Source organism: Panthera pardus, unplaced genomic scaffold (assembly GCF_024362965.1).
Source record: "Panthera pardus isolate Hobbes unplaced genomic scaffold, ASM2436296v1 HiC_scaffold_10, whole genome shotgun sequence".
Lineage (NCBI taxonomy): Eukaryota > Metazoa > Chordata > Mammalia > Carnivora > Felidae > Panthera > Panthera pardus.
The window spans coordinates 109,424,599-109,452,284 of record NW_026526655.1 but is presented as its reverse complement, the minus strand read 5'-3'; the positions used below and the strand labels follow the sequence as shown (position 1 = coordinate 109,452,284).

The following is a 27,686-nucleotide window of genomic DNA, read 5'->3' as shown; positions in this document are numbered from 1 at the left end:
AGCTCAGAGCTTGGAGCCTGCTTTGGACTCTGTGTCTCCCTCTCTCTCTCCCCCTCCCCTGTTCATGTTCTGTTTCTCTCTGTCTCAAAAACAAATAAACATTAAAAAAAGTTAAAAAAAAAAAGTCTGACGCTGAACCGACTGAGCCACCCAGACGCCCTAAAGAATATAGACATTTTGATGGTTCTTAATACATATTACAAGACTGCTTTCTGGAAATTCCAGTATCTGTCATAATCTCAGAAGCAGTTTGTGTGAGTGCCTGTCTCTCTGGCTGTAGGTAATGTAGTTTAAAAAATGATTTGCCGATTTGATGAAAGTAGAGGCAGGAATGATATAATTCGTTGATTTAATAAACGCTTTTTTTTTTAAAAACCTGTTAATTGATCATTTGAAACTCCGATTTTGTGAATTGTCCATCTGTGCCATTTGCCCAGTTATAGTGGATCTTAGTGTTTTGTTTGTGATCGTGAAAACAATGGGCTATCATGGTAAAGAAAATCAGACATTATAGCAAATCATAAAGAAGAAAGTAAAAATCTCCTACATTCCTACCCCTTGGACTCGTGACTAACATTTTTGGAGTATGTCCTTCCAAACTTTTAACCTTAGGTGTTAATAGTAGTTTTTGAAGTTTAAAACATTTAAATTTCTATGTACTCTCAAACTAGCATTGTTTATTTCAGTAGATCTTCCAATGCCTTTGTGTTTAAAAAAGTTTTTCCAATGTAGATATCACATTAAGAGTTGCCATGTTTAGGGGTGTCTCAGTGCCTCCGTGGCACTGTCTGCTAAGCTTCCAACTTCGGCTCAGGTCACAATCTCACAGTTGATGAGTTCTAGCCCCACGTGAGGCTCTGTGCTGACAGCTCAGATCCTGGAGCCTGCTTCCGATTCTGTCTCTTCCTTTCTCTCTGCCCCTCTCCCACTCACACTCTGTCTCTGTCTTTCAAAAATAAATAGACATTAAAAAAAAAGGATTATCACGTTTAAAGATACAGCTATGCGTGTGTTTAGTTATTAAGGCCATATAGTATATTGTAGAATATTTAGGAAATTAAGAGGAAAAAATCAGCCATAATCTCTCGACCTTAAACAAAGCCTGTTTCCTTTGTGCATGGTCCTTTTGAGTCTTGGATCACGAGCACTTATATTTATTTTTAGTGGTTGCAAGGACAGAGTGCATGCACAGTGTTTTTTGTCTTCTCCTTTTTGCTCACAACTATACTGTAAGCATTATTTTCATGTTGCTACATCTCTGGATGGTTGTTTAGAATGATCCCCTAGCTGACTCCATCCTGCTGATAACCATCTAAGTTGCTTCCAATTTTTTTGTCAAGTGATATTTTGCAACACCAAAGCCCAGCGAAGCACAATCTCCCACTGTTCCCTGGGAACTGATTGTAATATGGTTTGACTTCTGCTTATTTCCTCCTTTCCTCCGAGGAGTGTTGGGAGACAGCGCTCTTAGAGAACGGTTAGAAAAACGACAATCATAAAATTAGGAGAAGAGAGACCATGAAGTGAAAGCACGTTGAGCTTTTAGAAAAAAGTCGCTTTAACAACTCAGGCTGTGCTGTTTACGTTTTGTTTTTGTAACTCATGAATCGGGCATGAGTTTATAATCATAATTTTGACAAAATGCTTTCCATTTGTGCAGTGCTTGGTGGTTTTTCTGGGACGCAGTTCGGTGTATCAGCTGAGGGCTTTAGTGCAGGAAGACCAGGGTTTGGATATCTGCTTCTCTCTTGTGATCTTCAGTTGCTGCAATCCCCAGTCTGTCTTTCTGCAAAATAGGAGTGGTAATAAGCCAGGAGGGAGGACTGGTTAAGATCATCCCTTATGGGCACTGAGCAGTAATGGGAAGAAGAAGGAGGAGGAGTGGCCAGAGTACAGGAGGCCTTCCATGCAGAGGGAAGTGAAAACCTTTTATTCCTGGGCCTCAGTTTCTCCATTTATATGGGGGCGGGGCTTGGTGTATGGTCTCCAAAGCCTTTCCTGCTTCTGGGAGCCTCCCAGGGACCTCTGCCCTGGCACCTGTCCACCCGCCTCAACAGGGCGTCCAGGACTCCTCTCTCTACTCAGCTCAGCCTTCGGTGCCTGAGAAACCTTGCAGGGCGGTGCCCTGGCCTCCAGGGCAGCATAGGGCTGTGGCATCCTTTATAGCCTCTGACATAATTTGGGGAAGGGGTGTGAGTGGGATCTGTAGATTCAACACATATTTATAAATCTCGAACAAGTGTCATTGATTTGTTGGCAAAGCTAGTTAGCAATAACCTTATCTTCTCTTTGAATAACGATCATTAATCATCCCCCTCCCCGCCTCACAGAAGAGAAGGCAGCCCAGTAGTATATAGTGGTAGAGAGCCTGGAAGGCAGAACCAGAGATTTGGTTCCAGGCCTCTCTGCGCCCATTTGTCAAATGGGAATGATAACAGCACCTACCTCATAGGGCTGTTGTGGAGACTGGAAGCTATACCGCCTGTTCAGGAGACAGCCGAGTGCCAGGCACACAGTAAGTGCTCAGTTAATGGTCAGTTGTTATTACAGTAATAATTATTGGCAAATGGGAAAACAGCGCGCTTTGTAGGCATGGGACTAGGTGCCAAGGACAGAGATGTGAAGATGTCCTAGAGGGCCCCCCCCCAGAACCCAGGTGAAAACTGGTGAGTCTATAGGCCAGGACGAGGCCGAGCGTCCTGCGCCAGGCCAGAGCCAAACCCAGAGCTGGAGAGCGGGTTCCCGCCGCGCGCTCCAGGCCAGGGCTCCCCGATCCCGGGGACGCGCCCCGATCGCCGCCCTTAACCTCTGGTTTTGGAACGCACCCTTTCTCAGGCTGGTCTCTTGTCCCGGGAGGACGGCGTCTTCGTCTCCGCCCCGGGGCAGTGTCTTCGGAGTGCCCCGGGAGACCCGCTCGCCGCAGCACCGGGCGCCCTCGCGCACCTCCCCTCGCTCCGGGTCTGCCGAGGTTTCCGGCGCCCGCGGAGGCCCTTTAAAAGGCAGAGTCTGGTCCGCAGGGGGCGGGCGGGGGGCGCTGACCGCCGCCCGAGGCCCGGCCCCTCCTCCCCGCCCCTCCCTCGGTCCGTCCCTCCCCGGGTCCCCGCGTCGCTCGCTCGCTCGCCGGGCTAACGCTCCGCCTCCGTCAGTCGGCTCGGCTGTCGAGAGAGCGGCGTGGAGCCGGAGCCGGGGCCGGACGCGCGGCCGGGGGCTGGGGGCTGGGAGATCGGCGCCCGCCGCCTGGCGAGGCCTGAGCCACGATGGCCGAGATGGGCAGCAAGGGGGTGACCGCAGGGAAGATCGCCAGCAACGTGCAGAAGAAGCTCACGCGCGCGCAGGAGAAGGTGAGGGAGCCAGATCCCCGGCCTCCGCGCGGTCCGGGCCACCTGTCCCCTCCCTCCCCCTAACCCCTCACCCCCAGGGGCTGGTCCTCACCCGGGATCAGGCCCTGTCACCTCCGGACGACCGCTGCTGGGAGTCTTCGGGGATCCACGGGCTGCAGCCCCCAGCGGTCTGGGCGCCCCCTCCGGTCCGCGTCTTGTCTCCCCACCCCCGGCAGGGGCAGGAGAGGGCGCAGCTGTCCCCTCAACCCCCCCCCCCCCCCGCCCTCGTTCCCCCCCCCCCCCCCCCAACCCGCTTTGTATCTCCTCCGCCTGTCTGCAGAGAAGAGGCGGCCCACGCTCTTCTCGGGGCGCGAGGTCCAGTAAACCCAACGTTGGAGACCGAGGGCCGGGAGGCTGGGAGGCTGGGTGGCGCCCCTAGCCCCTCAGCCCCACGCGAGCCACGCGGGCGGGGCCGGCTCCAGGGGGAAGGAGGGAGCCTGTTACCCGTCCCCCAGGGCCGCCGTGCTCCGGGAATCCCGAGGCTGCCCCGAGGCCCGCGGGTGCTGGAGCACTCGCTCTCCAGGCCTCTGGGCGCTTCCTACGCCCTCCGTTCCCTCCTCCCCGCCCGCCTCTCCACCTTCTGTCCCCGCCGGCCGCAGGAGGGATCGAGTTTCCTTTGCCGAGAGGTGCCCGCGGCCTGGCCGCTCCCGCCCGGCCCTCAGGGAGCACGGCGTTGCGCGCCCCTCGGGGAGGTGCTCCTGCTCCAGCCCCGGCTTGGCGTTTCCGGCGGCTGGGGAGGGGGTGGTGGCTCCGGTTTTGGGAGCCCACCACCTGGGTGGGGAGCTGGCTCGAAGGAGCTGGGGCTAAGCCGGGGGGCGTGGAGGGCGCCTCAGGAAACCCGACCCCTCGGCGCCCAGGGCAGCGGGCAGCAGGCGAGGGGGGACGGAGCTGGGGCTTCCCGCGGCTCCCTGACCGTGCCGGACGTGCGGGACCCGGGGGCAGGGGTCCGCGCGCGCTCACTTTTCCCTCCCAAGCCACCTCTGGTTCATTGAATTGGATCACGCCAGCTGCTGACGCCACTTCCCCTGCCGCCTCGGACTCTGAAATCTAGGATTGTAGAATCCGTGGTCCAGCCGGGGTGGTCCCCCAGTGCCCCCCAGCGGAGTCAGCCCTCTCTCCCGCCCGACGCTCAGCCGAGAGGAGGAATCTGGGGACCGGTCGGCCTTCCCCTGCCTGGCTGTGGCTGTTTATAAACAATGACTTTTGCAGCTAAGACCTGCGGGGCTCCCTAAGGATGCGGCCACGTGATTGGGGCCGGGAGGGGGGGGGGTGGGGGGGGGACGGCGGCTAGAGCTTCCCGGGCGCCTCCCTAAGTCCCGTCGCTCATCCTTAAGGTCCCAGGCTAAGGAGATAGGTGGGTGTGTGTGGAGGTTAGGGCCCTCAGCCAGTCTCCAGATCTGGCCTGGCCCCAGCAGCTGTACCACCCCCCCTCCGGGCCCCGGGCGGGGGGAGGGATTAGAGCACCGCAGATAGCTGGTGTGTGTGTGGGGCGGGGGGGGGGGGGGGGGGGGAAGCTGGGAAGGCTTCTATGAGCGTCGGTGGGGGTGGAGGGGCAGATGCTTCTGCCCTTGCTTCCTCCCCCTCCCCCCTCTCTCGCCCTAGACTGGGTAATCCATCTAGGTGCCTGGAGCCGGCAGCTCTGGGCTAAGCCTACTTCCTGCTGCTGAGGGGCTGGGAAAGATGAATGGGAAGCAGAAGGTTAGCTGAGACCAGGTCCCCGCCCCCACTCCACTGACGTCCTATTCCTCCCTAGCTCCCCTTGGCTCTTTTGGTGTCCCCTTTGTCCTGGTTTGCCTTGTCTCTGCAGCAGTGTCTTTCAGTAACTTCAGAGACAGCAGGCATGACCTGTGTCCCCTCCTTGTAAGTGGCAGTATGTCATTACTGACCCCACTGAGCTGCCACCCCTCCCTCTTCGGCTCCTGTTTTGTGGCATGGGCAGTTGGCTGACAGCTGGTCAGCCATGGGTGCTGGCCTTGGCCAAGGGCTGGCACTGCCCAAGCCTGGGCTCTAAGCGACCAGAGTTGTTGAGTGCTGCCTGTGTTCTGGCCCTCAGGCACTGGTGAGGAGACCCTCCCCCCATCGGAAGCCAGAGAGTAGCCTTCCTTCAGTCCCCTCCCTTGTGGGCCCTGCCGAGGTACCCCCTTCCCAGAAGCCTGATGCATCTCCCCTTTGCCCTCCTGTGGTTCAGAGTGTGTCATCTGCTGGTGGTCTTCAGGACCATGTCTAATTCACAGTGTCAGTGGTCTCACAGGCACCCCCCCCCCCCCCGCCCTTCCCCCACCTGGACTCTGCCATATCAGTGAATGATGGGGACAGTTCCAGCTGTCCGGTTGCCCTAGGAGGGCATCTCCTGGTCAGGGACAAGCAGTAGCTGGGGGGGAGGGCCTAGATTGTATCCGCATAGGTTCAAGGGCCCCATCTCTCCTTTTCTTCTTTCCCGATTTCCCCACATCCACTCCCAGCCCAAACATCCAGCAGGACTCCGAGGGTGACAGTGTGCTCAAGTTTCCTTGCTTGCCCTCTGGTGCCTACGGAGCCAGCTCTCCTGTGCCCCCAGCCTAGTGGGTCTCTGCATGGGTCTTGGCTTGGCGTTACCCATCTCACCCTCCCCCATCCCTGGGTCGCTGGTCTGGGTGCTGTCCCTGAGGGGAGAGCAGACCTGCGTGTGCACCCAAATGTTCACCTGGCCCTGGCGGAGGTACAGTGACTATGTATGAACAAACAAGGGCATTTGAGGGCTTGGCCTGGGAGTCCTGATGCAGGCTTGTGGGTGGGCTGACTTGTGCTGTGTGCTCCTCGTTCAGCAAATTCTGCCTTGGCATGTGCTGTGTGCCTGGCCCTGGGCCCCGCCGAGGGTGCCGTGGGGAGTGGGCTGTGCTGGCTTTGACTGCCGTGGAGCTTACTGTTGTAAGGTCCTGTGGCCTCTGGTCATGAGGATGGCGTAAGCGTATATCGGAGGGGCCAGCAGGGTCTGAGCTTGGCAGTGACACTGCTCACCTCCCAGCCGCCGGCTGCCCCAGAGGGCTGGGGTGCAGACCGTGTGCCTGGAGCTCGGCCTGGGGGTGTCATGAGGTCACCTTCCCATTGCGTCCATTTTTGGGCCTCAGTAGGGTGGCTGGACAGAGCCAAAGGTAGGGTGGAGCCCGGGTCAGATGACAGAGGATTAGAGGTTGGCGGGCTGGGCCCCTTGGGGGAGGGGATGGTGGGGGAGAAGGGACAGCTGGGGTGGGGGTGGAACCTGGCCTGCTTGCCCCTGAGGCCTACTGCTCAGGCGTCCTCACAGAGCAGAGCGGTGTGCTTGAGGGAGGCTGTGTGCTGGCAGAGCTGGGGCTGCTGATGAGCACAAGGAAGGAGGCTCCGGCAGGGGGTGGGAGTATGCACTCTGTCCCCCTAGGCCGCCTAGAGCCTGCTGGGAATGGGGAGGCCCAGCTGGGAGAGGGCAGGGCCCAGGGCTGGCAAGTCAGAGTGGAAGGTGCGGCAGTTATTTATAGGACCCTGACACATGGCCCCGATGGCACCACACTTGCCTGGTGGTCAAGGTCTCCCAACAAAGTGGCTGTGTTAGCCTCAGCTGGAGCCAGGCCTGTATGACCAGTCTTTATCCTCACGGCAGCCGTAAGAAGAGCCGTGCCATAGGGAGGAGCAGGTGCCCTGGGAGTGGGGCCTACCCGGGTGCCTCCCAGCCCCCTCTCACCTCCCCCCTTCCCCAGGCCCCAGCCACCCATTGCTCCCCTCCCTTCACATTCTGCATTTCTCTTTCCTCATCTTGGTGTCCATCGCTCTGTCCCTGGGTGTCTGAGGACTCTTCCTCCCCTCTCTTTTGTCTGTGCCCACACCCTGCCCCATGTCGCCTGTTCCTTGGCCTCTCCCTATCTGCCTGCTCTGTGTCTCTTTCCTCTGAGTTTGCACAAGGCTTTTGTACCCGCCTACCCTTGGAGCAGCTTGTCCCTGAACCTGAATTATTGATGGAGATGGTTCACCCACTGGATGGAAGGCTCCTGAACCAGGCATCATCTCTGGGAGCATGTCTATAGGGGCTCAGGACATTTGGCTAGGGAACGTGGGCACGGAAAGATTGGAAGCATGGCCTCCAGACTTCCCTGAGCTCTGGGGGTCCTGGCTGGGCTGGGGCCTGGGGGTGAGCTGGGTCCCCACTCAGCAGAGCCCTGCTGGCTCATGGCAGGACTCAGAATTAGGCAAAGGCCGTTTTGCCCAGGGGCCTGCAGACAAGGATGTGCTCACTGGGCTACGTGGGGCACGGAGGGTGTTCTGGGAGGGTCCTTGTGGGCTGAGGTATGGGGTGAAAGTGAGCACAGGAGGCCAGCAGCTCGCTGACCACGTCCCTTTCCCTGGACCAGGCAGTTTGGATTCAGCTTGTCCCTTACAAGCTGTGTGACTTTCACGATGTGAAGAGAATGTTTCTGTCCCTCCATCCTGCCGGAACCTAAGGCCAGGCCTTGCATTGTTCTTTTTCCATGAGTTTCTAGAATCCCTGGGTCCGCCCCTCAGTGTTAGGCCTCTTTCTTACTACAGGAGAAGAGACTACAGGAGCATGTCAAAAAGGCAGTCTGCATGGGCTTGGCAGGCAGGCAATCCTTGGTTTCCCTATAGGACCTTGGGCAAGCGGCAGGACCTTCATCTATAAAGTGTGGTAATAATGGTTCCTCTGCGCTTATTTGTGTTGGAGAGTAAAGCCTTGGATGGTGCCCAGCACATAGCAAGTGCTCACTAAATGCCAGCTCTGTGGGGCAGGGCAGTACAGTGAGGCCACCCTGGAGCCTGCCGTCCCTGCCTAGGCCTGCTTCCCAACCTTCTCCCTGTGAGTGTCCATTACAGGCCTCTACAGACAGCTAATCCCTGCTGAGCCCTTAGATGATCAGGGCTTATGATGGTGTGCGGTGTGCGTGTGTGTGCATGCCTGTGTGTGTGTGTGTGTGTGTGTGTGTGTGTGTGTGTGTGTGTGTGTTTAGAGGGGCAGCCGGCGGCAGGGGAGGGAATCAGCTCTGGAGTGAATATCAACTCTCCTACAGATAAACTCGGTGGCCCTGGGTAAGTTATTCCCCCTCTCTGGGCTTCTTCACTTTGGCCATCAGTAAAGTGAGGGGGGTTGCTCATCCGTTCTTTAATTCATGGAAGGAACATTGAGCACCCACCATGTGTTGGGCACTGTTCTAGGGACAGGGGGTACAGGGCTGAGCAAAACCAAGCCCCACCCTCAGGGAGCTGACATTCTAGCTTGGGGAGACGGTAAAGAAACAAACATGTACTGGCAGGTGGAGTGGGTTCTGAGAACTGGGCTCAGCGTTTCCCGAACATCCCCTAGTTACCACTGCTGAGGACTCAGGTGTGGATGTGAACATGGGCTCTCACACAGTGCAAGGGATTGACCAGGGAGAGGCTGACTGGAAGCTTCTGGGCTCCAGGTAAGAGGGCACCTGGAGGAGGAAGTCTTTCCATTAGATGTCACCCTTGGATGTTGTGTTTCTCTAAAGACTCTTTGGGAAGAGTTTCTTTTTGGGACTAAAAGCGCAAAGGAAAGGATGCCCATGCTAAAACTGCTCAGCAGGGCACTGACGGAGGACAGGCCCGGGCAGCTTGGAAGCGGGGCAGGGGCTCTGGGTTTGGAATGTAGAATGAGGGGGTCAGAGGGGCCACTGAAAGAGGAGGAGGGAGGCACCAAAGATGACCCAGACTTGGGGGTGGGTGCTTGTAAGACTTTTTAGAAAGCTGAGTCTGAATCTCTCCCTAGCATTACTGCCCGTGGGCAAGACTCATTGACCTCTTGGAGTCTGTTCCCTCCCTTGGTATCGGGGTGTGTGCCTTGCGGGGTGCTGTGCAGATTAAATGCACTGGGCTCGCCATTCCCCAAAGGAGCTGGTCTTGTGCTGTGGATGGGACACCCTCGTGGGAACTGGCTGACACCTAGGGGTGTTGGTGCCTCCCCAAAGGGGCTGTCACCTCCCAAAGAGGTCACTCACTTCAGGCAAAACGGACTCCATGCTAAGGGCTGACAGGGGTCAGGGCTGGGCAGTTGAAAAGGGAAAGGCAGGCCTCTTCTTGCTCCGAGGGAAGAGTTGGTCAAATATTAACTTGATAATAACAGCCATGGTTTACTGTGTACCTGCTGAGTGCCAGGTGCTTGGTGAAAACTCTCATCTCCACTGCAACCAGGTGAGGTCATTATGATTCCCATTCAGCAGATCAAAACACTGAGGCCCAGCAGTCGTATGACTTGCCCACGGGCTCTCCTGGTCAACTATCTGGGTTACCAGGTGTCTGGCAGAGATGTGAAATGAGAAGTGCATCTCTAGTGACCCCTCCTGACCCCTCCTGACCAGGAAGGCCTTGTCTATCAGGTGGATCATCTGACAGATTTGGATCCCCAAGACCTTCTTCCTTTCCCATTAAATGAGTTTTGGGGGCTCTTGTCCCCTCTGTCTAGCCGTACACTTGGGGTGTGACCTTCACTCTTTTGGGACGTGTGGTGGGCTCTGGGGTGTGGAAACTGCCGGAGGTTTCCTGATGTAGCCCAAAGCAAGAGTTTCTGCATGCAAATAAGGACTAACGAGGCAATGTGGTGTGTATTTATGTGAGCGTGTGTGTTTTCCCAAATATAAAAGCTGTATCCAGTTCATTCAGTATAAAGAGACACTCTCTATTCTGAGATTCTGTCTACTTTTGTTTGTATTATTGTAACAGTGTTTCTTTTATGAAATGATGTTAATAGAGTTGTTTTTTAATGTTACAGAGGAGGATATAGTCATGCAATTGACCATACACACATGCTGGTCTTTTCCTGGAGTGGAATCTGAAAGTCTGGGACCTACTACCCACCCCTGGGGGTGGGAGGGGGGAGGGGGACCTTGCTGCCCAGCCCCAAGCAATTGCTCTGGTGGGGAGGCAGGTCTCTTGGGTGCAGGCTTGAGGCTGGCCCAGGGCAGCCTGAGGCAAGCTCCCTAGAATATCTGCTCCACGAGGGTGGGTCCCGCCTCCTATGGTAGCTGTGGCACCTCCAGCTCAGCACATGGCACGTGCTCAGTGCATAACTTCTGCATGGGTGCGTGGATTCCTCAGGCAGGGCTGGCCAAGGCCTGGGAGATGCCCTGAGTGTTCAGGGTGCAGGGTGGGTGGCGTAGGAAAGCCAGGACTGCAGGATTTCAGGCCTTCAGAGAGCAGAGAAGGCCAGAGTTAGAGCTCAGGGCTTGGAGTCAGATGGAGGGGCACCTCCCGCACCGTGCAGGCCATTCCGAGGGACCCAGGCATCACAGTACCGTCTCCCCCAGTAAAATGGCCCAGGACCATGGCGGGGCGAACCTGAGCCAGAGGCTGCAGAGCTTGGGCCCAGAAACCGGGAGTGGGCTGGCGCCCTGCTCGGGAGCCCTGCCTGGCTTTAGGCCAGATGCCAGAGAGGACGTGGCCTGGGCCTCCTGCCAGAGTCTTCTTCCAACCTGAGAAAGCTTTTAGGTGACACAGGCTCTGGGGATCGCTGACCTGGGGGTCTGTGTGGTTTGCTGAACCCGCGACCTCGCTGTTAGGGCCGGCGAACTGCTGTCCTCAGCCCCAGCCCCGCTGTACTCTTTGCTGGACCTTCTCCCTCTGCTTCCTGGACTCACCTTCAACCACACTGCAGCACAGATGGGGTGGGATTGGGGGCCCAGCATGGGTGGGGGGGCGTTGGAGCCTGGCTGCGGGGATGGCCTCAGGGCACTGAGAGCCACTTGGTGCCCTGCGGGTGGGCATTTGTGCCCCTGCTGTGTCCAAGCCTGAGGCGATGCACTGGCCCCCCCCTCCCGTCCCCCCCAAGGGCAGTGAGCTGCGGCCACCTCCGCCTCTGCAGCACTAGGGCCGCAGTGTCTCTGGGTTGCGCCCCACAGGCTGGGAGTGAGTGGGCGGCTGCCAGCCACAGCGCCACAGGGCCGTAGGGAGGGACTCCTTGCGGCTGGTGCTGGGCCAGCGCTCCGAGGCCTTCTGGGCCCCTGAAGGCTCCCTGTTCCTGGCTCCCAGGGCACCTTCGTAGGGACCTCCCTGCTGGCTCCGTGTTTTAGATGCCTCTACCCACACTGAACTAGCTCCCTCAGCTTATTTTTCCGGCTGTCCTTCCCCTGTCTGTGGCTTGCCCACTGAGGGCCAGGATGCTGAGGTGCGGTGGGTGCTGAGAGAGAACCTGCCCTGCCCTCAAGGGGCTCCCAGTGCCCATCACGGCACTCGGGGAGACTGAGCAAGGGCACTGGTGCCCTGGACATGAGAGCCTCTTCTCATCCACCTGGGGCAATCAAGGAAGTCTCCTCAGAGGAGGTGGCACTTGAGCTGGGTTTGAAAGGCAGAGGAGGTGGGTTGTGGGGTGCGCAAGGATGTTTCTGGCAGCCTGTTGAGGGTGGCTGGAATGTGTGTGAGTAAGGGTGGTGGTGGGGGGTGTGGCCTGAGACTGAAAGGATAGGTGGTGGGGGGTGGGGGGGAGCAGGCCCGGAGGGCTGGGAGGGACCCCAGACCCCTATGCACCTCAACCTGCTTACCTTTCTTCCTCACGTGTTGCCTGAGCCATGGGTCTGTTGTCCAGTCTGGGCTTAGCTGAGGACCCAGTGTCTCACTGGCCAGGGCCCAGGGAGCCCCCGGCTCTGAGGAAAAGGAGCCCCAGGGTAAGTCCTGCATCCCCTGAGGGAATGGCCTCTAGCTTGGCCGGGCTGGGATCCAGGTGTGCCCGGGAAGGGGGCCTGGGGTAGGGCTGCCATCCTGGAGTCCACCCTGTCAGGTGATGTCTGTTCCCCAAGCTTGCCGGAAACCGCACAACGTCTTATACTCCCTGCCTCACATGTGTCCCTGCTTCTGGGTTTTGGGTCCCCAAAGTGACACTGAGGGTGAGTGACACCTCTAGGTTTGGAGAGCTTAACAGCCCGGAGGGGCCATCATGGCATCAATTCACCCTCTCCAGGCAGCCCTGTGGGCTCCGCCCTTCGTGGCCAGGCCACTGGTCAGATGGCCACGTGGGGGTCCCCTAGTTCCTGGGTTGGGGAACCCAACCAGGGGGGTTCTCAAGGGAGGAGGGGTCATGCCAGCGGCTGGGGTCTCTGGCTGTCAGCGCAGACTGCAGGGAGAGGAGTGGACAAAGGAATAGTACTGTTGTACGGATGGAGGCCCAGGGGCGGCTCTGGCTGGCGAGGCGGTTGGCCTTCTGCTCCGGTCTGTGGCTTGAGGGGCTCTCAGAGGCTGTGAGGCCGGAAGGTGGATTGGGTAACGGGAGAGCCTTTGTCAGACTGGCTGCTTTTCCAACAGCTGCTGCTACTTTCTTTGGACCCTCTGCTCAGCTCAGCCTCTCCCCAGGACTGTGGCCAACATGCCTGAGCCCTGGACAAGACTGGGCCCACCATTGGGCACCAGGGACAGACCTGGCACAGGCAATCTGGGCTGGAAGAAACCCCTCAAGGGGCCCCCCACTCCCTACCCCCATCCACTATAGAGCCCCTATTTCTCTGCTCTGAGGGGGCATCATCACTCTGCCAGAACACGATAACTATCTTGGGGGTCAGATACAGGTGGGGGTGATGCAGGTGCTAACCTGGGGCCCCGGGCACTGGCAGTGGAGCAAGGGCAGAGATTGAACTGGGGTTAAGAGGTGTGTGCGGGGAGGAAGACAGACCCTAAAAGAGAGGATGGAGTGTGGCCCCAGTGACCGCTCGCCTACTCTGCGGGCCTGGGCCTCTCTGCAGCTCCGTTTCCTCCTCTGTAAATGGGAACAAGAGTTCCTGCCCCACGGGCTTGTGTAGAGGGTCCAGGAGGAAGTGAATGCAATCAATGCCTGGTCCCTGGTGGGAGCTGACACATGGGTTTTTTCCCAGGGAGCATCTTGGGGAAGCACCTGAGAACCCACACGTATGGACCATTCTGGCTTTGGTGTTTTGAGCTGTTTTGCTTATGACAGGATTCTTGACATTGAACTATGGTGTACTTTTTTCCCCTTTTTTTTTCCTGTATTGGTTGAAAAAGCTAATTTGGGAGGTGGTGGTATCACCTCCTAGAGGAGGGAAGTCAGAGCCCCCGAGCCAGAGCCCGATTGAAGGAGGTGGTGGTGGGGGGAGGCAACTGGTTCAGGTGGGCTGTGCTTTCAGGGACCGGGCGAGGGGCACAAAGCTGGGGTCAGAGGTGAGGGGTCACCCATCATTCGTTCATTCGAGGAGCCTGATGTGCAACGGAAGACTCCAGGCTTGAGAGACCTGGGCTGAACCCTAGCTCGGCCTCCAAACCTCAGTGTGCCCATCTGGGAGTTGGGAAGCATGAGACTCTCCTCTCCATGAGACAAGGTGGACCCGGGGACTCCTGTAAGTGCTAGTGGCAGAGCTGTGTCCCTGCTGGCTCCAGCTGGCTCTAGAGAGTTTAGGAGGGAGCACAGTCTTCCTGTCTCTGTGGAATTTTGTGATTTATGAAGAACACTCATACCCGCCAATTTTCATTTTATGCATTGTCTTGCTGACCTGTGAGGTAGGCAGGACTGGATTATGGTTCCATTTGGCAGGTGAGAACACTGATGCTCAGGCAAACCCTGGGATTTCCTCCCTTCCGTTCATCAGACTTGGCCCCAGGTTGGTCTTTCCCAGGTGCTGCCACCCCCCTCCCTAAATCCAGGGCTAGGGAGAGACTGCTGAAGTGCACAGGTGCATGTCTAGGCATGGGGTGCACGCGCGCGCGCGCGCGCGTGTGTGTGTGTGTGTGTGTGGTGGGGAAGGCGGCCCCTGGTCGCCCCAGGAGGCTGGCACACCAGAGGAGAAGGTAAAGCTGCAGAACTAGCCCTTCCTTGAGTTGGGGGGTTTCCTTATTGCCTGGCATTCGCCAACCAACTTTACAAGAGGTGGGAGTGTGGCTGTCCCCAGAAACCAAGGGACCTCAGAGGGTCAGGTTTGGAGAGAGCGGGTCTGATCCGCACTCCCTGGGGAGCCCAAAGGTAGAGGGGGAGCTGAGCACAGGCACCATCGCTCCCATCTCCCATGAAGAAAGAGCTGGGGGACCCTGGGGCAGGGGAGACTTGAGGATGAGCTAATTGCTGCAAGTGTGAGCTGAGTGAGTCGTGATCTAAAATGAGAAACAAAATCCACAATTCATTGGATGCATTTGCTGAACCTGGGACAGGACCCAAATACTGTTGTTTTTCTGAAATAGTAAACCAAGCCAGGGGTTTATTTATTTGTATCCTCTCTCCACCTCTCAAGGATTCAGTCTAACAGTCTGTCCTGGCAGTGGGCTTGGCTCAGCTAGAATGTCACTGCCCTCCCCAAGTTGACTGCCTCCCCCTCCTGGCTGGGTGGACTGTGGGTCTGGAGGAGGCCACAACCAAAGGGGGGCCCGGGGCCCAGGCTGTGGATTTGAGGGAGGCCTGCTCTGGTGGACCAGTGGGGGCTTCCTCCTCGTGTCTGGTCCTGGCACTGCTGGCCTAGCGCACTGCAGAAACTACCTGGAGGGCGGGGCGGGAGGGCTGAGTCAGCACTGTGGGAAACCCATGGGCAGCAGCAGGACGGGACTCGGCGGCTGCACCCCCACTGGTGCCACTGCACTCACAGGTCACCCTGTCCGCTATGCACCCCAGGACACCTGGGGAGGCTGCCACCATGTTCTCCAGCTGGTGCAGTGCTACCCCCGAGCCACGCGGTGGGGAGAGAGGCCTCTGCACAGCCACGTGCTCTCAGCACACCCCGAGACCTGGGATTCTAGCTTGTGCTCTCCCTCCCCCGCTTTTTTAAGAAAAATAATTTATCTACTTATGTAGCACCACCCGGGGAGGGGCAGAGAGAAAGAGAGAGAATCCCAGGCAGGCTCCTCACTGCACAGAGCCTGACATGGGGCTTGAACTCACGAACCGTGAGATCATGACCTGAGCTGAAAGCTCAACCCACTGAGCCACCCAGGTGCCTCTCCTTCCCCTTACCTGGGCCTTGGGCCAGGCACTTAACCCCTTCCGGTATGGTTTGCTCCTTCATGGAATGTGGTAACCATCTTCCCTGTTTCACCCAGAGTCTTGGAGGGTGAAGGCTGGTCCCGTGGTGAGTGTGTGATCCTGGCATCTGCACCTAGTAGACACTTAATGCTAAATGAGTTGGAGTGTAAGGCTCCAGTGCAGAAGCAACGGGAAAGGTTTTACAAAGCACCTTCTCTAGTGTGTCAAGGTGGCAGGCTTGGGTTCAAATTCTAGCTGTCCTCCTCTCAAGCCCTAGACTTTGGGCAAGTTACCCCCCAGAGCCTCAGTTTTCCTATTTGTGAGGATTAAATGGAGAATAGTGTCTCCATTTCACACCAAGGGTACTGGAAGTTGGCGTGCCAGCTCACGGGCTCAGCTCTACACTGGGGCGGGGGTGGCTGAGGCACCTTAGGTGGGTGTGGGGTGTTCGACTGTGCCTTGGCACTCTGTGTGTGTCCTGTTGGGCCATCCTGGCTGAGTCCAGGGCATGCTTGGCCCACCAGTAGTGCAGGAGTCCAAGCCCAGCTTGGAATCCAGATGGTGGGTCCAAGGGCTCCGGGGAGGATGGAAGGAGGCATTGCTTGGAGAGGGCCTCATGGGGGCCAGGTGACTTTCATCCCTCCCACCCTGACTCCTTCTTCTTGTAGGCAACAGAATCCCTTCCAGCTTTTAGAAGATCTACAAGTGTCCAGAGCTGTAGCAGGGGATGGTCAGGGACCGACCTTCAGAATCTGGGGTTGGGCGTCCGTCCAACTTGCCCCTCTCTGGACAACCTTCCCCGTCAGTACGCAAAGTTGCCTCCTTTGGCACATTCCTGTGATTTTTTTTCTTTTTTTTTTGAGAATTGGTAACTCTGCCTCACTGTTCAACTTCCCCTTGGTGTTGAATTGTGTTTCTCCTGGCAAAGAGGGCCCCAGGGGGAGGAAGGGGCAGTAGGCATGAACCCAGCAGGCATAGAGGGTGTGCTGGTGTTTGCTATGATTTCTGGGGGTCTCTGCCACCCCTCCCTGTCCTCACTGCCTCAGCCTTCTTGGAGACTTGACTGGGAGCCCGGATGTGTTGAGTGAAGGGATGTGGGTCAGATCCCTAGGGTCCCTCCGTACTCGGTGAGACAGGGACTCCTGTGCTGATGGTCTGAACAAGCCCTGGGAAGCCGAAATGGATGGGCGTCTCACGGTCACCTGGTCCTCACCTCCCTCCTTTGACTATAGAGGTGGGACACCGAGACCTGGAGCGTGACGACCTGTCCAGGCCTCTGGCGGCCCCTGAATGATCACCCTGAGCTGCCCACTGAGCCAGTGAGGCTCTAGGCCCCTGTTCCTGCCCACTGCGTCTGCTGGGGCTGGGGAAGATAGCACCTTCCCCTTCGGTATGCCCCTTGCCCACCCTATCTCTCTAGCCTCCCCTCCCCCACAGAAGCACAGAAAAGCAGGTGCAAGGTTGTCAGAAGGAAACCTGAAGGGGCGCCTGGATGGCTCAGTCGGGTGAGTGTCTGACTCTTGATTTTGGCCCAGGTCATGATTCTGCTGTTCGTGCACGGAGGTCGCTTGGGATTCTCTCTCTCCCCCTCTCTCTGCCCCTCCCCTATGTGCACACACACATTCTCACTCTCAAAATAAGTAAATAAACAACAAAAAAAAAAAAACAGAGAAGGAAGCCTAGAAAAGCCTGCCCTGGCCCCTGAACATTCATTCCGCCTGCCAGGTGCAGGGGCGGCCATTTGGCACCCCCTGGTCTGTCGGTGGTCCCACTTTCTTCCCCCACCCCAGGATTCACCCTTGACCGGATTACCTGGTGGTCAGCCCCTCCCTCCCCTCTAGTCCATTCCCACTTCTCCTCCTGCCTCCACTGGTGGAATGCAGCCGAACTAGACTTGCTCCTCTGGGGAACCATGAACTAGCCAGTCCCCACCCCTTGATTCCCAACTGTGAAGTTGGGGGTCCGTGTGGTGCCCTCATGGGTACCAGGGACTTGTGGACAGTTCAGGGCTGTGGCAGGGGAGCTTCCGGGCAGATGAGGACCTGGGAGTCAGCACAGGGGCTGGGGTTAGGGCCCCCCCTTCCCCTGACTACTGGGCCAGGGGTGCTTGTCAGCACTTTGGTGGCTGCACTGGGTGGGAGCTATTTAAAGGTGATTCCAGGCATCCACTCCCTTGAATAACAAAAATAACAACAATAGCCAAAATAGTAGCAATAATGTGTTTGAAAAAAATACCACTATCTTGTCTCCTTTAGGTGCTATTTATTTATTTTTTAAGTATTTATTTTTGAGTGAGAGAGAGAGAGAGAGAGAGAGAGAGAGAGAGAGGGGATGAGCGGGGGAGGTGCAGGGAGAGAGGGGGCAGAGGATCCAAAGCAGGCTCTGTGCTCACAGCAGAGAGACTGATAGGGGGCTTGAACTCATGAACCATGAGATCATGACCTGAGCTGAAGTCGGACACTCAACCAACTGAGCCCCCCAGGCGCCGGTAGGTACTATTTAATAGTTACAGTTTCACAGATGTGGACACAGAGCATTCCAACTGGTGAAATAAATGAATGACCTGTTTGCGTACTTAGGTTGAACTTCTCTGATAGGAATAGATGTAAGTAAAGGGCTAAGGACATCCAGTGGGGCAAGTGAGCCTCTGTGGCGGAGGTGGAGTCAGGGAAGGCTGCCTGGAGGAGGTGATGTGAAGTAGCAGCATGGGCTGGTATCAGTAAGGAAGTAGGGTTTCCTGATGGAGATTTGGGGGCCCCAGGGCTGGCCTTTGCTTGGCCCTGATGCAGGTGGGTGCTGGCAGGGACTTCATCCTCCCTTCCCCCGGCCCTGGCTTCGTGCTGTGCTGAGCTGTGGGCTTTTTTTGCACAGGCTGTTCCCCCACTGAGCTAAGCAAGCAGCTGATGAGGGGTTTGTGGGAGGCCGTGCACTGGAGGGACAGATTCCACCCCCTCTGTTGATGGCCAGTGTCCTAGAGCCTGGGGCTGAGAATAGCACCCACACTTGCATGGAGGGGACAGGTGGGGCGGGGTGGTGGCTCTGGGGGTGGTTGTGCTGACATCTCTGAACAGGTGGTGTGGGGTGCTGGGCCAAGGGTGGGGTCGTTCCTGTTCTCTGCAGGCCCCACCCAGAATGACAGGAGGCCAGCAGGCAGCCCTGTGTCACTCACATGCCCTGGCTGTGAGCCTTCTCTGGACCTCTTCCTGGGGTGGACTGCATCCCAGGCTCGGGGCCAGCAAAGTCAAGGTGCATCAGGGCTGCTCATGGGGGCTGCCGCTGGTCACAAGAGGCCAGTACTCTTAGTGCTGTTCGGTTTCCTTGGGGCCTTTACCATTTTGCCTTCTTACCACCAGAGGGGGCCAGGGTAAGGAGGTGGCTTGCAGGATCCTAGCAGAGCTGGGGGGCGGAGGGTGCTGCTGGGGGGAGGTGGGGTGGATTGGTATTTGCTGTCCACCAGGAGCGTTGTGCATAAGCCTGCGTGAGTCATGGGGAACAGGTGCGCTGGGCGGCAGGCACCGAGAAAGTCACGTGTGGTCTGAGGGTGGGAGGGCGGGGTGGGGCCGAGGTGGGAGAGGCCGCCTGAACTTTCTGGCCTGGGTGTGAGGAGTCCCAGGTTAAGATGAGGGGAAGGGGACAGAAAGGAAGTCACCTACTCAAGCACACCGCATCCTTAATCCTCCCATGAGGGAGAGGTCTTGGCTCCATTTTACTGATGGGGCTCAGGGCTCAGAAAGGTGTACTCCCTGCGTAGGGTTGCACAGCCTGGGCCTGCTCCCTGAACCTTCTGCCCTGAGTCCTCTCCCCATGGAAGAGGTCCTTAGCCGGAGATGCTCCTCCCTCTCTCCCTCCCCTTGGCAGCTGTCCAGACCAGACAGATACTCTGAGCTGGCCCTCTGGAGTAGGAGTGACGGAGCAGGGAGGTGGGCAGGGAATGAGTGCAGAAGCCTGATGCGGGGTCTGCCCTGGCTGCCCTGGGCTTCCTGGCTGTTGTGTCCCCACCTCCCTCCTTGACATCTCTGGGCATCTCAGACTCACCATCTCTAGTGATGACAGCTCCTTCCCTCTTGTCATTCAAGCCCTGGAGTCTTCTTCACTTCTCTTAGTCACCCCACATTCGGCCACTTCTCACCATTTCCTGCCCTTGCCAAACCAGCTTTGGCTCTACCTGGGTCACTGCAGACACCTTTGAAATGGGCTTCCTGCTCTGTGAGTCAGATCACAGCTCCCCGGGCTTCCTATTCCATGGAGAGCGTCAAAGCCAGAATCTTCCAGGAGCCTGCAGCTAAGGCCCTGAGGTCTGGCCCTGGCTGCTAAGGCCGTGTGTGCAGTGGTTAGAGCAATGGCCTCTGGAGGCAGTCTTGGGGTTTGGATCCCAGCCACCCTTCTGGCTGGCTGTGTGACCCCGGAGAGATTTTAAAGCAGTGCCTTGGTTTCTTGCTCTGGCCTTGCTCTTCCCACCTCAGGGCCTTTGCACTTGCTTGCCCTCTGCTTGGCAAGTTCTCTCCCCTTCATCAGGTCTCAGGTGTCACTTCCCTGAGCTGCTTCCTAAGAACAGCACTTATCTGGCCTCACTCTTTCTGTGCATTGCTGTGTTTTTGCTCAGAGACTCTTGTATTACCACCAGACATGCCTCCTCTTTGGAGTGTTGGCTCAGGGACCTTGCTTTGTCCCCTGCAGAACAGAGCCAGGCAGGCTGGGGGAGGGTGTCCAAGATGAGCCCCAACCCAGGGGGCCAAGTCCCAGAGTCCATGGGGGTAGGGACTCCTCACTGTGGAAAGTCTGGGAGGGTCAAAATCAAGTGAGAGCCTTTTGAGGAGGGAGCAGCTTGGGCTGTCCTGGAAAAGTTGGTGAAAAGTTCCTTTCTCCCATGGGAATGTGGCCTGGGTGAGGTGGAGTGCTGTGTGGGGAGGTCTGGATAGTTGGGTGGCTTCTGATTGTGGAAGGGGGTGGCCAGCCTCGGTCTGGGTGGTTCTAGCCCTTCCAGAAGCCCTCCGACCCACTGTGGAAGCCTCCTTCTGCTGTTGACTAGGGATGGGCTCTGCCTGGTGGGTGACCCCTGAGGGGAGGGGAGTCATCCCAAGCCTGGGCCCCTCTGGCCCCCTTGGGGCTGTAGTGCTTCTTTTGGCCTAGACCTCCTCTTGGCTGACTTTTCTTTCTTAGCCCTGAGATCACGGGCTTTGAGCCTCAGTTTCCTCCCCTGTGGAACACCTCCCTCTTCTCACAGGATTCAGAGAACACTTGTAAGCCTCTTGGATGCCTTTGGCTGAGTGACTGCTGCTGATTTGTGGTTTCCACCTCCACTCTGGCAAGCTCAGCTGGGCCCTTCCGGGCTCTACACGACCTCTTCCCCCTCCGGACGTGGGCTCCTGCTGCCTCTGCTCCCCTGTGTTCTGTTCTGGGCTGTTCCCATCTCCCTATCCCAGCCCACCCTAGCTTCCTCTGGGCTCTGGGTGGCCCTACCCTGGCCGCTGGCCACAGGCTTATCTGCTGAACAGGCTGGAATTTCAGGCCCCCTGGGAGGGGAGGGGAGAAGAGAGAGGGGGAGGGGCATTCTGGTCCACAGTTGCCTGGGGTGAGGGCCTTCCGGTCCACCTGGACAGATGGGTGTGGAGGAGTAGGAGACACCCCCTCCAGGCTCCCTGCCATCTCAGGGGTTAGGCCTCCAGCCCCAGGATGGACCGCGTCCTCAGGACTCTGCATTCTGGCTTTTGACCAACCAATCAGATCTCAAGGCAGTGTGGTGGGGCCGATAGAGTTAGCGGGCTGAGTTTTTTATGTATCCAGTTAAGGACGTAAAAAAGAAAACCAAACATCACTCTTTACTCTCACCAGTGTTTTGTAAGGGAAAGGGAAAATTGCTGAAAGAGGAAGGAGATGATTTTAGACTGACCGTCTCCCAAGCAAGGCCAGTTGACTTCCTCAGCCAGGGGCCCACAGAAAAGGATGATGAGTCTTTGTGGCCTGGTGTCAGGGGCCAGTGACTTCCAAAACACCGGGACCTGTGTGTGTGAGGCAAGGAGCTTTCTGGGATGGGGGAGGGGTGGGCGGGTGCAGCCCAGCCTCCGTCAGGTTGGCCAGGAAGAACCTGGAAACGTTTTTCTAGTGTTGTATTTCCTTGCAAAAGTCTCGACAGCTTTGCATTCTGCTACGCAATCTGTTTATGTTGGTTATGTCACAAAAGTGCTTCCGTTACATCTCTGGAAGGCGGCAAGTATGCAGCAGCAGGATGAATCTTTTGCAGTAAACCCTGCACGTGCTGCCTGTTACTACCCGGCATCTGGGTGCCTCCCACTTGAGAATGACAAGTGCAGTCTGGGCCTTGGAAAACCATCAGGTTTGGGGGGATCTCTCTGAACCTCAGTTTCTTCATCTATAAAATGGGACAATAGCCCCCACCTCAGGATGTCCTGCTGATCTGAGCCCAGCTGAAAGCGGGGGTTAGGGTGGTGGGCTTCTCTCAAGGGGGGGTCCTTGGACCCTGCACCCTGGGGTCATGCTTTGCAATGTGATCTTTGTGGAGCTTAGAAGGAGGGGTGGTTGTGGTGCCCTCGGCTGGAGGCTGCCAGGAGCCCGGCTGGGGAGGAGAGCCCTTCAGAATGTGAGGTGAGCCGACAGCATTTTTTCCCCCGGGAGGAAGGCAGGATGTGAGACGCCTGTCCTCAGAGCCAGTCTCTCCTGCTACCACCTTGCAGCCAGCCTGGGGAAATGGAGGTCCTAAGACAGCGGTGTAGAGAGACCAAGAGAAGGGACGCAGGCCCCTGGCCGGGCTTGTCTTTTGGGGGCTGCAACATGTACGTGTGTGTGTGCGTGTGTGTGTGTGTGTGTGTGTGTGTGTGTGTGTGTGTTTGGGGGTAGAGAGAGGGAACTGGAGTCTAGAGGCTCCCTCTCGTCCCTGAGACCCACCTGCCTGGGGCTGCCGGGCCCGTTCCTGGTCTGGAGCCCATCTTGCCACCCTCAGCTACTGTCGGTTTCCCTTTCTCTGGTTTTCTCTCCATTTCCCCTTCCTCATTCTGGGTTCTCCTTGCACAGTGTCTCCTGACCTCAGCTCTGCTTCTTGCCTGGCTCTGTGGCCTCCTTGTGGTTCCCGCTGCCTTCCCACCATGCTGGGGGGCGACCAAAGGGCCGTGGGAGGGAGCCCCATCAGGAAGTGTGTGCGAGTGTGTATGCACAGACATGGGGGTGAGCATCAGCAGGTGAATGTGTGGGTGCTGGGTGTACCTGCCGCCTGTGCATGGGAGCCTGTGAGTGTGCACATGGGAGCTGCGTGGGGGGCCTGAGTGCCAGGGAGCGTTCTTGCCTCCTGGAGATGGAATGCTGTTCTTGGCTCTTGCCCAAGGCCAGTGTTTCCACATTTATCTTTCTTAAAAAGTCTTGGAGCCTCCGGGAAGTTGTAAGGGAAAGCCTGATGTGCGGCCAGCCTGGCTCTGCAGGAGGGCCTAGGAGTTTCACTGGCCAGGGCAACTCTGCCACGTGTTCCGGACTTGCTTTCTGGGACCCTGGGCTCTGCTCCCAAGCAGGGACCTGAGTGGCTTCTCCCTCTTGCTGGCCACAGCTGGGCTGGAGTGGGGCCCAACTCCTTCCAAGAGAGGTCAGGCCCCTCCTTCCATCCCTTTCCTCTTGGTCCCTGCCTAACCCTAAGGCACAGCAGGAGCTCTGAGGCTGCTAACCATGTCAGACTAGTCACTGGGAGACCACCAGCCTCTGGGGGAAGTGTTGCTGCTTGCTCTGAAAGCAGAGCCACCTGACTGCTCATCAGGGAGCTTGTGAGGCTCCCTGGAGGGAGGGGCAGACTTTGCTGGGGCTGGATGCTACATGAGAAGATGGAGCTATTTCCTTGTGCCCAGGGTCAAGAGCCACACTTCGGGGGTGGCACCCCGTGGAAAGGACCCAGGAGTCAGGAGCCCTTGGGTCTAGCCTTGGCCAGGCCACAGGCCACCTCAGCACTCTGTCCTTCTGTCTTCTTTCTCATTAAGTGGGAGTGCCTTATGGCCACGTTAGAAGAAGAGGCCAAAGAAGGAGCTCAGCCTGCAGCACAGCGCTGGGAAGGGTTCAGCAAGGCTGGTGGGGCATCCCTGGGCCAGACTCACCTGTTGGAGGGGCCAATTGTCTCTGCAACCCCAGCACACTCAGTCACTGGCTAGAGTAGGCCCATGGGTGGTGTGGCCTTGGCTGGAGCGCAGTGATGGGCCCAGAGGTCTAGTTCATTTGCCACAGCAGATGAGATCTGAGCCATGCTTGTTTACAGCCACAGCAAAGCCACAGAGTCCTGGGTGGCCAGCCAAATTACTTAATGTCACAGCCTTACTTTTCTTATCTCTAAATTGGGGGTACGAGTGTGCAGCTCAGAACATGGCCTAAAGATTAAGTGAGATACTCAGGAGGAAGGATACTCAATAGCAATGAACACACCTCCCCCTGAAGACAGCTAGGCTCCTTGGAGAAATGGTGGGCTTTAAGGGCATATGCAGGTGGCAGTGAGTGCTGGGCTTGGGGGCCTACCTCTGTCCTCTCCTTCCTTGCTCTCTCGTGGGTGCTGCTGGGGTCCTGCCCAGCTCCTGGGTTGCTGGAGGGTCTGAGACAAGCATGGGGTCAGGTTCAGGCCACTAGTGTCAGAGCCCATCACACGGGTCTAAGGGCTCGCAGCATCAGCGCGGGGGACCAGAAGGCCAGCTGTGCAGCTCCCTAGCCTGGCCCACCCCAGCTGTGTGTGGGAGAGAGGGTGGAGGAGGCATCCAGGCCCCATCACAGAAAGAAAGCCCCAAGGTGTTGGGGGTGGGGGGGCGGTGAACCAGAAACCCGGAGGCCCACGGGCAGAGTGGGCAGAATATGCCAGATTGGCATGTCTACCCTGGGGGAGGGGGCAGCTCTGGCCTTTCCACCCTTGAGGTGTCTCCCTCAGAACAGAGCCCAGTTGTGTGTGCTGAGCGACCTGTGGGAAAACCTGGCCTTCTTTCTGCCTGCCCATCTGTCTGTCTGTCTGCCTGTCCTGCCTGTTTGGGAACCTGTGTGTGAGGTGCAAAGACGCGCATCCTGTCGCTGTGGTCCCCTGACCGCAAGCTCTCCTGGGAGAAAGCTGTGAAGTGGCAGTGCTCAGCCCCCCTGGTGCAGCTCACTTCTCCGCCGACCCTGACAGAGGCAGCGACCGGGCAGGTGCCGAGAGGAGATGATGAGGAAGGTGAAGGCCTGACAGGGTCTCAGCTGGGTGGTGGGTTCTTGCTGGGGGAGCTGGATGAGTCTCCCCACTACCTCTCGTGTTGTGAATGTGTGTGGGGGGGTTGGGGTTTGGGGGACGCTCTGGGTGAAGTGTGGGTGGGTCCCCATCTCAGCTGGCTGTGTGAGACGCCTTTGCAGTAGCCATGACGAGGGGTGCCGTAGCTGCTGGAGGAGCCCCCGGCTTTCCTGCTTGGCCCAGAGGCTGGGGACCAGGGCTGATTGGGAACATGGACCTTGCCTCCCTTTGGGCTTCCCTCCTGGGGCCCTGGACTTGGCTCTTCTCCTCAGCCTTGGGTTCTAGAAAGCACTTACTCCTGCCATCTGCCATGCCATTCAGATGTGAGCATGTGTCCCCGCAGTGCAGGGGAAGCCAGCCCCTCTCTGGAGGAAGGAGACGTTAGAGTCCCCCCCTCCTCCCCATAGGGTGTTGTCCCGGATTCAGGGCTCCAAGCAGGGCCACCCGCTGTAGCCCAGTGGGTGAGTGCCTGCAGACCTCTTATCCACACTGTATCTGTGGGGCTGGAGTGTCCTGTGCTGGGTGGGGTCTACTGGGTTCCCCTCCTCCAGTTTCGGAGGTTAGGAGTGGCAGAGCAGCTCAGAGCTTGCTCCTGGCTGTAAGACCTTAGGCTACGGGGCCTGATTTACCCACGCTCACCTGCCACCTTGTCACACGGCGGTGAAGACTCTTACCTACAGGAGGGAGCACTTGGTGTCTGTAAAGTGCTTTGCTCAGTGCCGGTGAACAGTCAGTGATGAACTGCTCCTAGTTCAAACAAGACTGGCCCTGGGGGAACCTTCCTGTTCCTCTGGGTTTGGTGGTCACGCAAGCATGGCTGTGTAGAGGCACATGGGCCTGTCCCCAGGAGGCCCCAGGAAGAGAGGTGAAGGTTTGGCAGGACTTCCCATACTGGGCGGTGGGAGTGGGGTGCTCTGGGCTGTGAGAAAGGCCACAGCAGAGAGGCTGGGAAGGGGCCCCTCCCTCTTCCGAAGCTCCCCCCACTGAGCCCTGGTGAGCCTCCTGCCCTGTGCAAGGAGGGGCTGCTGGCCCTGGTTCACAGCACAGGCTCAGTGAGGCCGAACTGTGTGTGGATGTTGTCACAAGGAGGTTTGTTTCTGCCACCAGCTGCTCCTCTCTACCCTGCCCTGGACTGTTCCTTCTGAGGACATCAGCTCCACTGCTCTCGGGCTGGGCTGAGGATGTGTTGAGAAGAAACAGTGGCACTGATGAGGCTTTCCGGGCTGCTGAACTGCCCTCTCTCCCTCCCCCGGGCTAACACCAAGGTGTGGCAGGGTCTGTGCACCTGTCCTCTGCCCCATCGTGAGAAAGGCTCTCTGTGTTTATTACAAAGGGAGACACACGCGACAAGTGCGTAAGTGTGACACTGGTGTGTCTGGGGCTCTCCCCCTACATGACCCTGGACAGACCATGGGAATCCTGCCTCTGTCCCCACCTCCTGCTCATCCTATAAGGCCATCTTCATTGTCCTGCATTCTCTGGGCCCCTGGGGGCCAGGCCCCTCTAGATGCCCAGAGTCCCCCAGCCACTCTCAGTAGTCTGTGTGTGAGCTGGGCACAGGGAGGCCCCACTAACCACGTATTGAATGGGGGGAGCACCTGTGTCCCTAAGGCCTGTGGCCTTGGCCACGCTTGCCTCCTGGTGAGCAGAGGGCTGAGTGTGTGCATGTGTGTCCTAATGAAGGCACTGGATGAAGGGGGCTGAGTGTGTGCATGTGTGTCCTAATGAAGGCCCTAATGAAGGGGGCTGGACAGAGCAGCCCTGAGGCCTCCCCTGGGGACGGGGACAGATCTCAGCATGGCAGAACAGCTTCAGGTGGCAGGGAGGGGGTGGGTCGTGGTCTGGGCTCCCCAGCAGCCGGTCATAAAGGTCTGTAAGCCAGTGGCTGGGCCATGGCAGGAGTTCCAGTTACAGAGGTTGGAAAAAAGGAAGCTGGTAGCGGGAAGCTGTGGGATTTTTACCGGACCGAATTTTGTCTTTGTCCTTGCTCCGAGGCAGGCAGTGCTCGGCTTGCTTTTCCCTCTAGTAGCCACACCAGCAGCACCTTGAGAGCGGGAACCCAGGCTGTGTGACCTTCTGTCACCTATAAAATGGGGTAGGTGCAGGGGGCAGATTAACGAGGCCAAGGCCAGCATTCACTCACTGGGCGTTTTCCTGAAACACAGCCCTGCAGCCATGCCGTGGTTACCGTTCACAGTGTGGACAGGTTGTGGTTACCGTTCGTGGTGTGGACAGGTTAAGCAGTTAGCCTGAGGTCACGTGGAGCCAGGAGCCTACCCCACCTTCCCGTGCTGGTCACTCCCCTGCACATGGCCCCTTCAGGCTTGGGACCCGCTGGAGTGGGCCTGGGTTATTCAAGACCGGTCCTCAGGTCATGTGAGTGCCAATCCTAACCCTCATCCTAATGTTGACCTTTCACGGTCAGCTTTCTGTCTGTGTGTCTGGCTGAGTACTTTCTGTATGCAACCCTCCCATTTTGCATAAGAGGATACTTAGCCTGAGAGATGGGATGTTCTGTTGAAGGTCATGGCTTAGATTAGCCATCAGGCACCAAGAACAAATTGTGCATCTGCCCTGTGCCCAGCCCTTTGCAGGAACTGGGAACATGTAAAAGGCTGGACACTGTCTCTGACCTCAGACTGTTTGCATGGCTGGGACAGAGAGCCAGAGGCAGACACTTGGGCACATCCCACAGCAGTGAGGAGAGTGGATCCCGGGCCTTCAGTGGTACAGAGTGTTGTTGGGGAGAGAGAGGGCAGGGGCAGCTTTGCAGAGGTATCATATGAGCAAAGTTTTGAAGTGTGGATAGGAGTTTACTGTGTGCGCATGCATGTATGTTCAGTGTGTGTGCGCCTGAATTATGTCTCGTGTCTTGGGATGCTATCAGTCTGGGCTCAGTGTGGGGGTTGGTGGGTGTTAGGCTTGGCCCCTAATTGTGTGAAGGTTGCTCTGAAGGCCTTTTAGGAGATTGTTGTTACTCGAGTATGCCAGGTACAGACACATGTTTTATAGATATGAGCCTTAAGGTGGGTGCTGGTGTTCTGTTTATCCATCAGACAACGCACTTGAAGTTCAGAGAGGAAGTGCCTTTTCTAAACGGTCTTCTCACTGCCTGGCATAGCTCACTGTGGCTGGCTGTCCTCAGGCCTGCAGGTGT

The 27,686-nt window shown here is 57.5% G+C and overlaps 1 protein-coding gene and 1 long non-coding RNA gene across 27 annotated transcripts in view; one reads left to right on the top strand and one right to left on the bottom strand.

Annotated features, from left to right (window-relative positions):
* Window positions 1-332: 332 nt before the first annotated feature.
* On the bottom strand, window positions 333-3,568 carry LOC109278793 (uncharacterized). 2 transcript variants are annotated; one of them, XR_008424969.1, is made up of 5 exons: window positions 3,433-3,568; window positions 2,826-2,990; window positions 2,446-2,482; window positions 2,046-2,203; window positions 333-1,782 (listed from the first exon to the last, which is right to left on the bottom strand). It is a non-coding gene; the product is annotated as an uncharacterized LOC109278793 (long non-coding RNA). The 2 variants fall into 2 exon arrangements; XR_008424967.1 differs by lacking the exon at window positions 2,446-2,482 and having other exon boundaries at window positions 3,433-3,562.
* Window positions 2,986-27,686, top strand: part of BIN1 (bridging integrator 1) — a 55,700-nt gene continuing 30,999 nt past the window's right edge. For 15 of the 25 annotated variants that reach the window (XM_053909965.1, XM_053909958.1, XM_053909949.1 and 12 more), the window contains exon 1: window positions 2,986-3,341. In XM_053909965.1, coding sequence (XP_053765940.1) covers window positions 3,258-3,341 — 84 coding nt within the window. In that variant the 5' untranslated portion in view covers window positions 2,986-3,257. Of the gene's footprint in view, window positions 3,342-11,905; window positions 12,017-24,363; window positions 24,476-27,686 lie in introns of those variants that run through there. The other 10 variants (XM_053909921.1, XM_053909912.1, XM_053909946.1 and 7 more) reach the window with 3 other exon arrangements.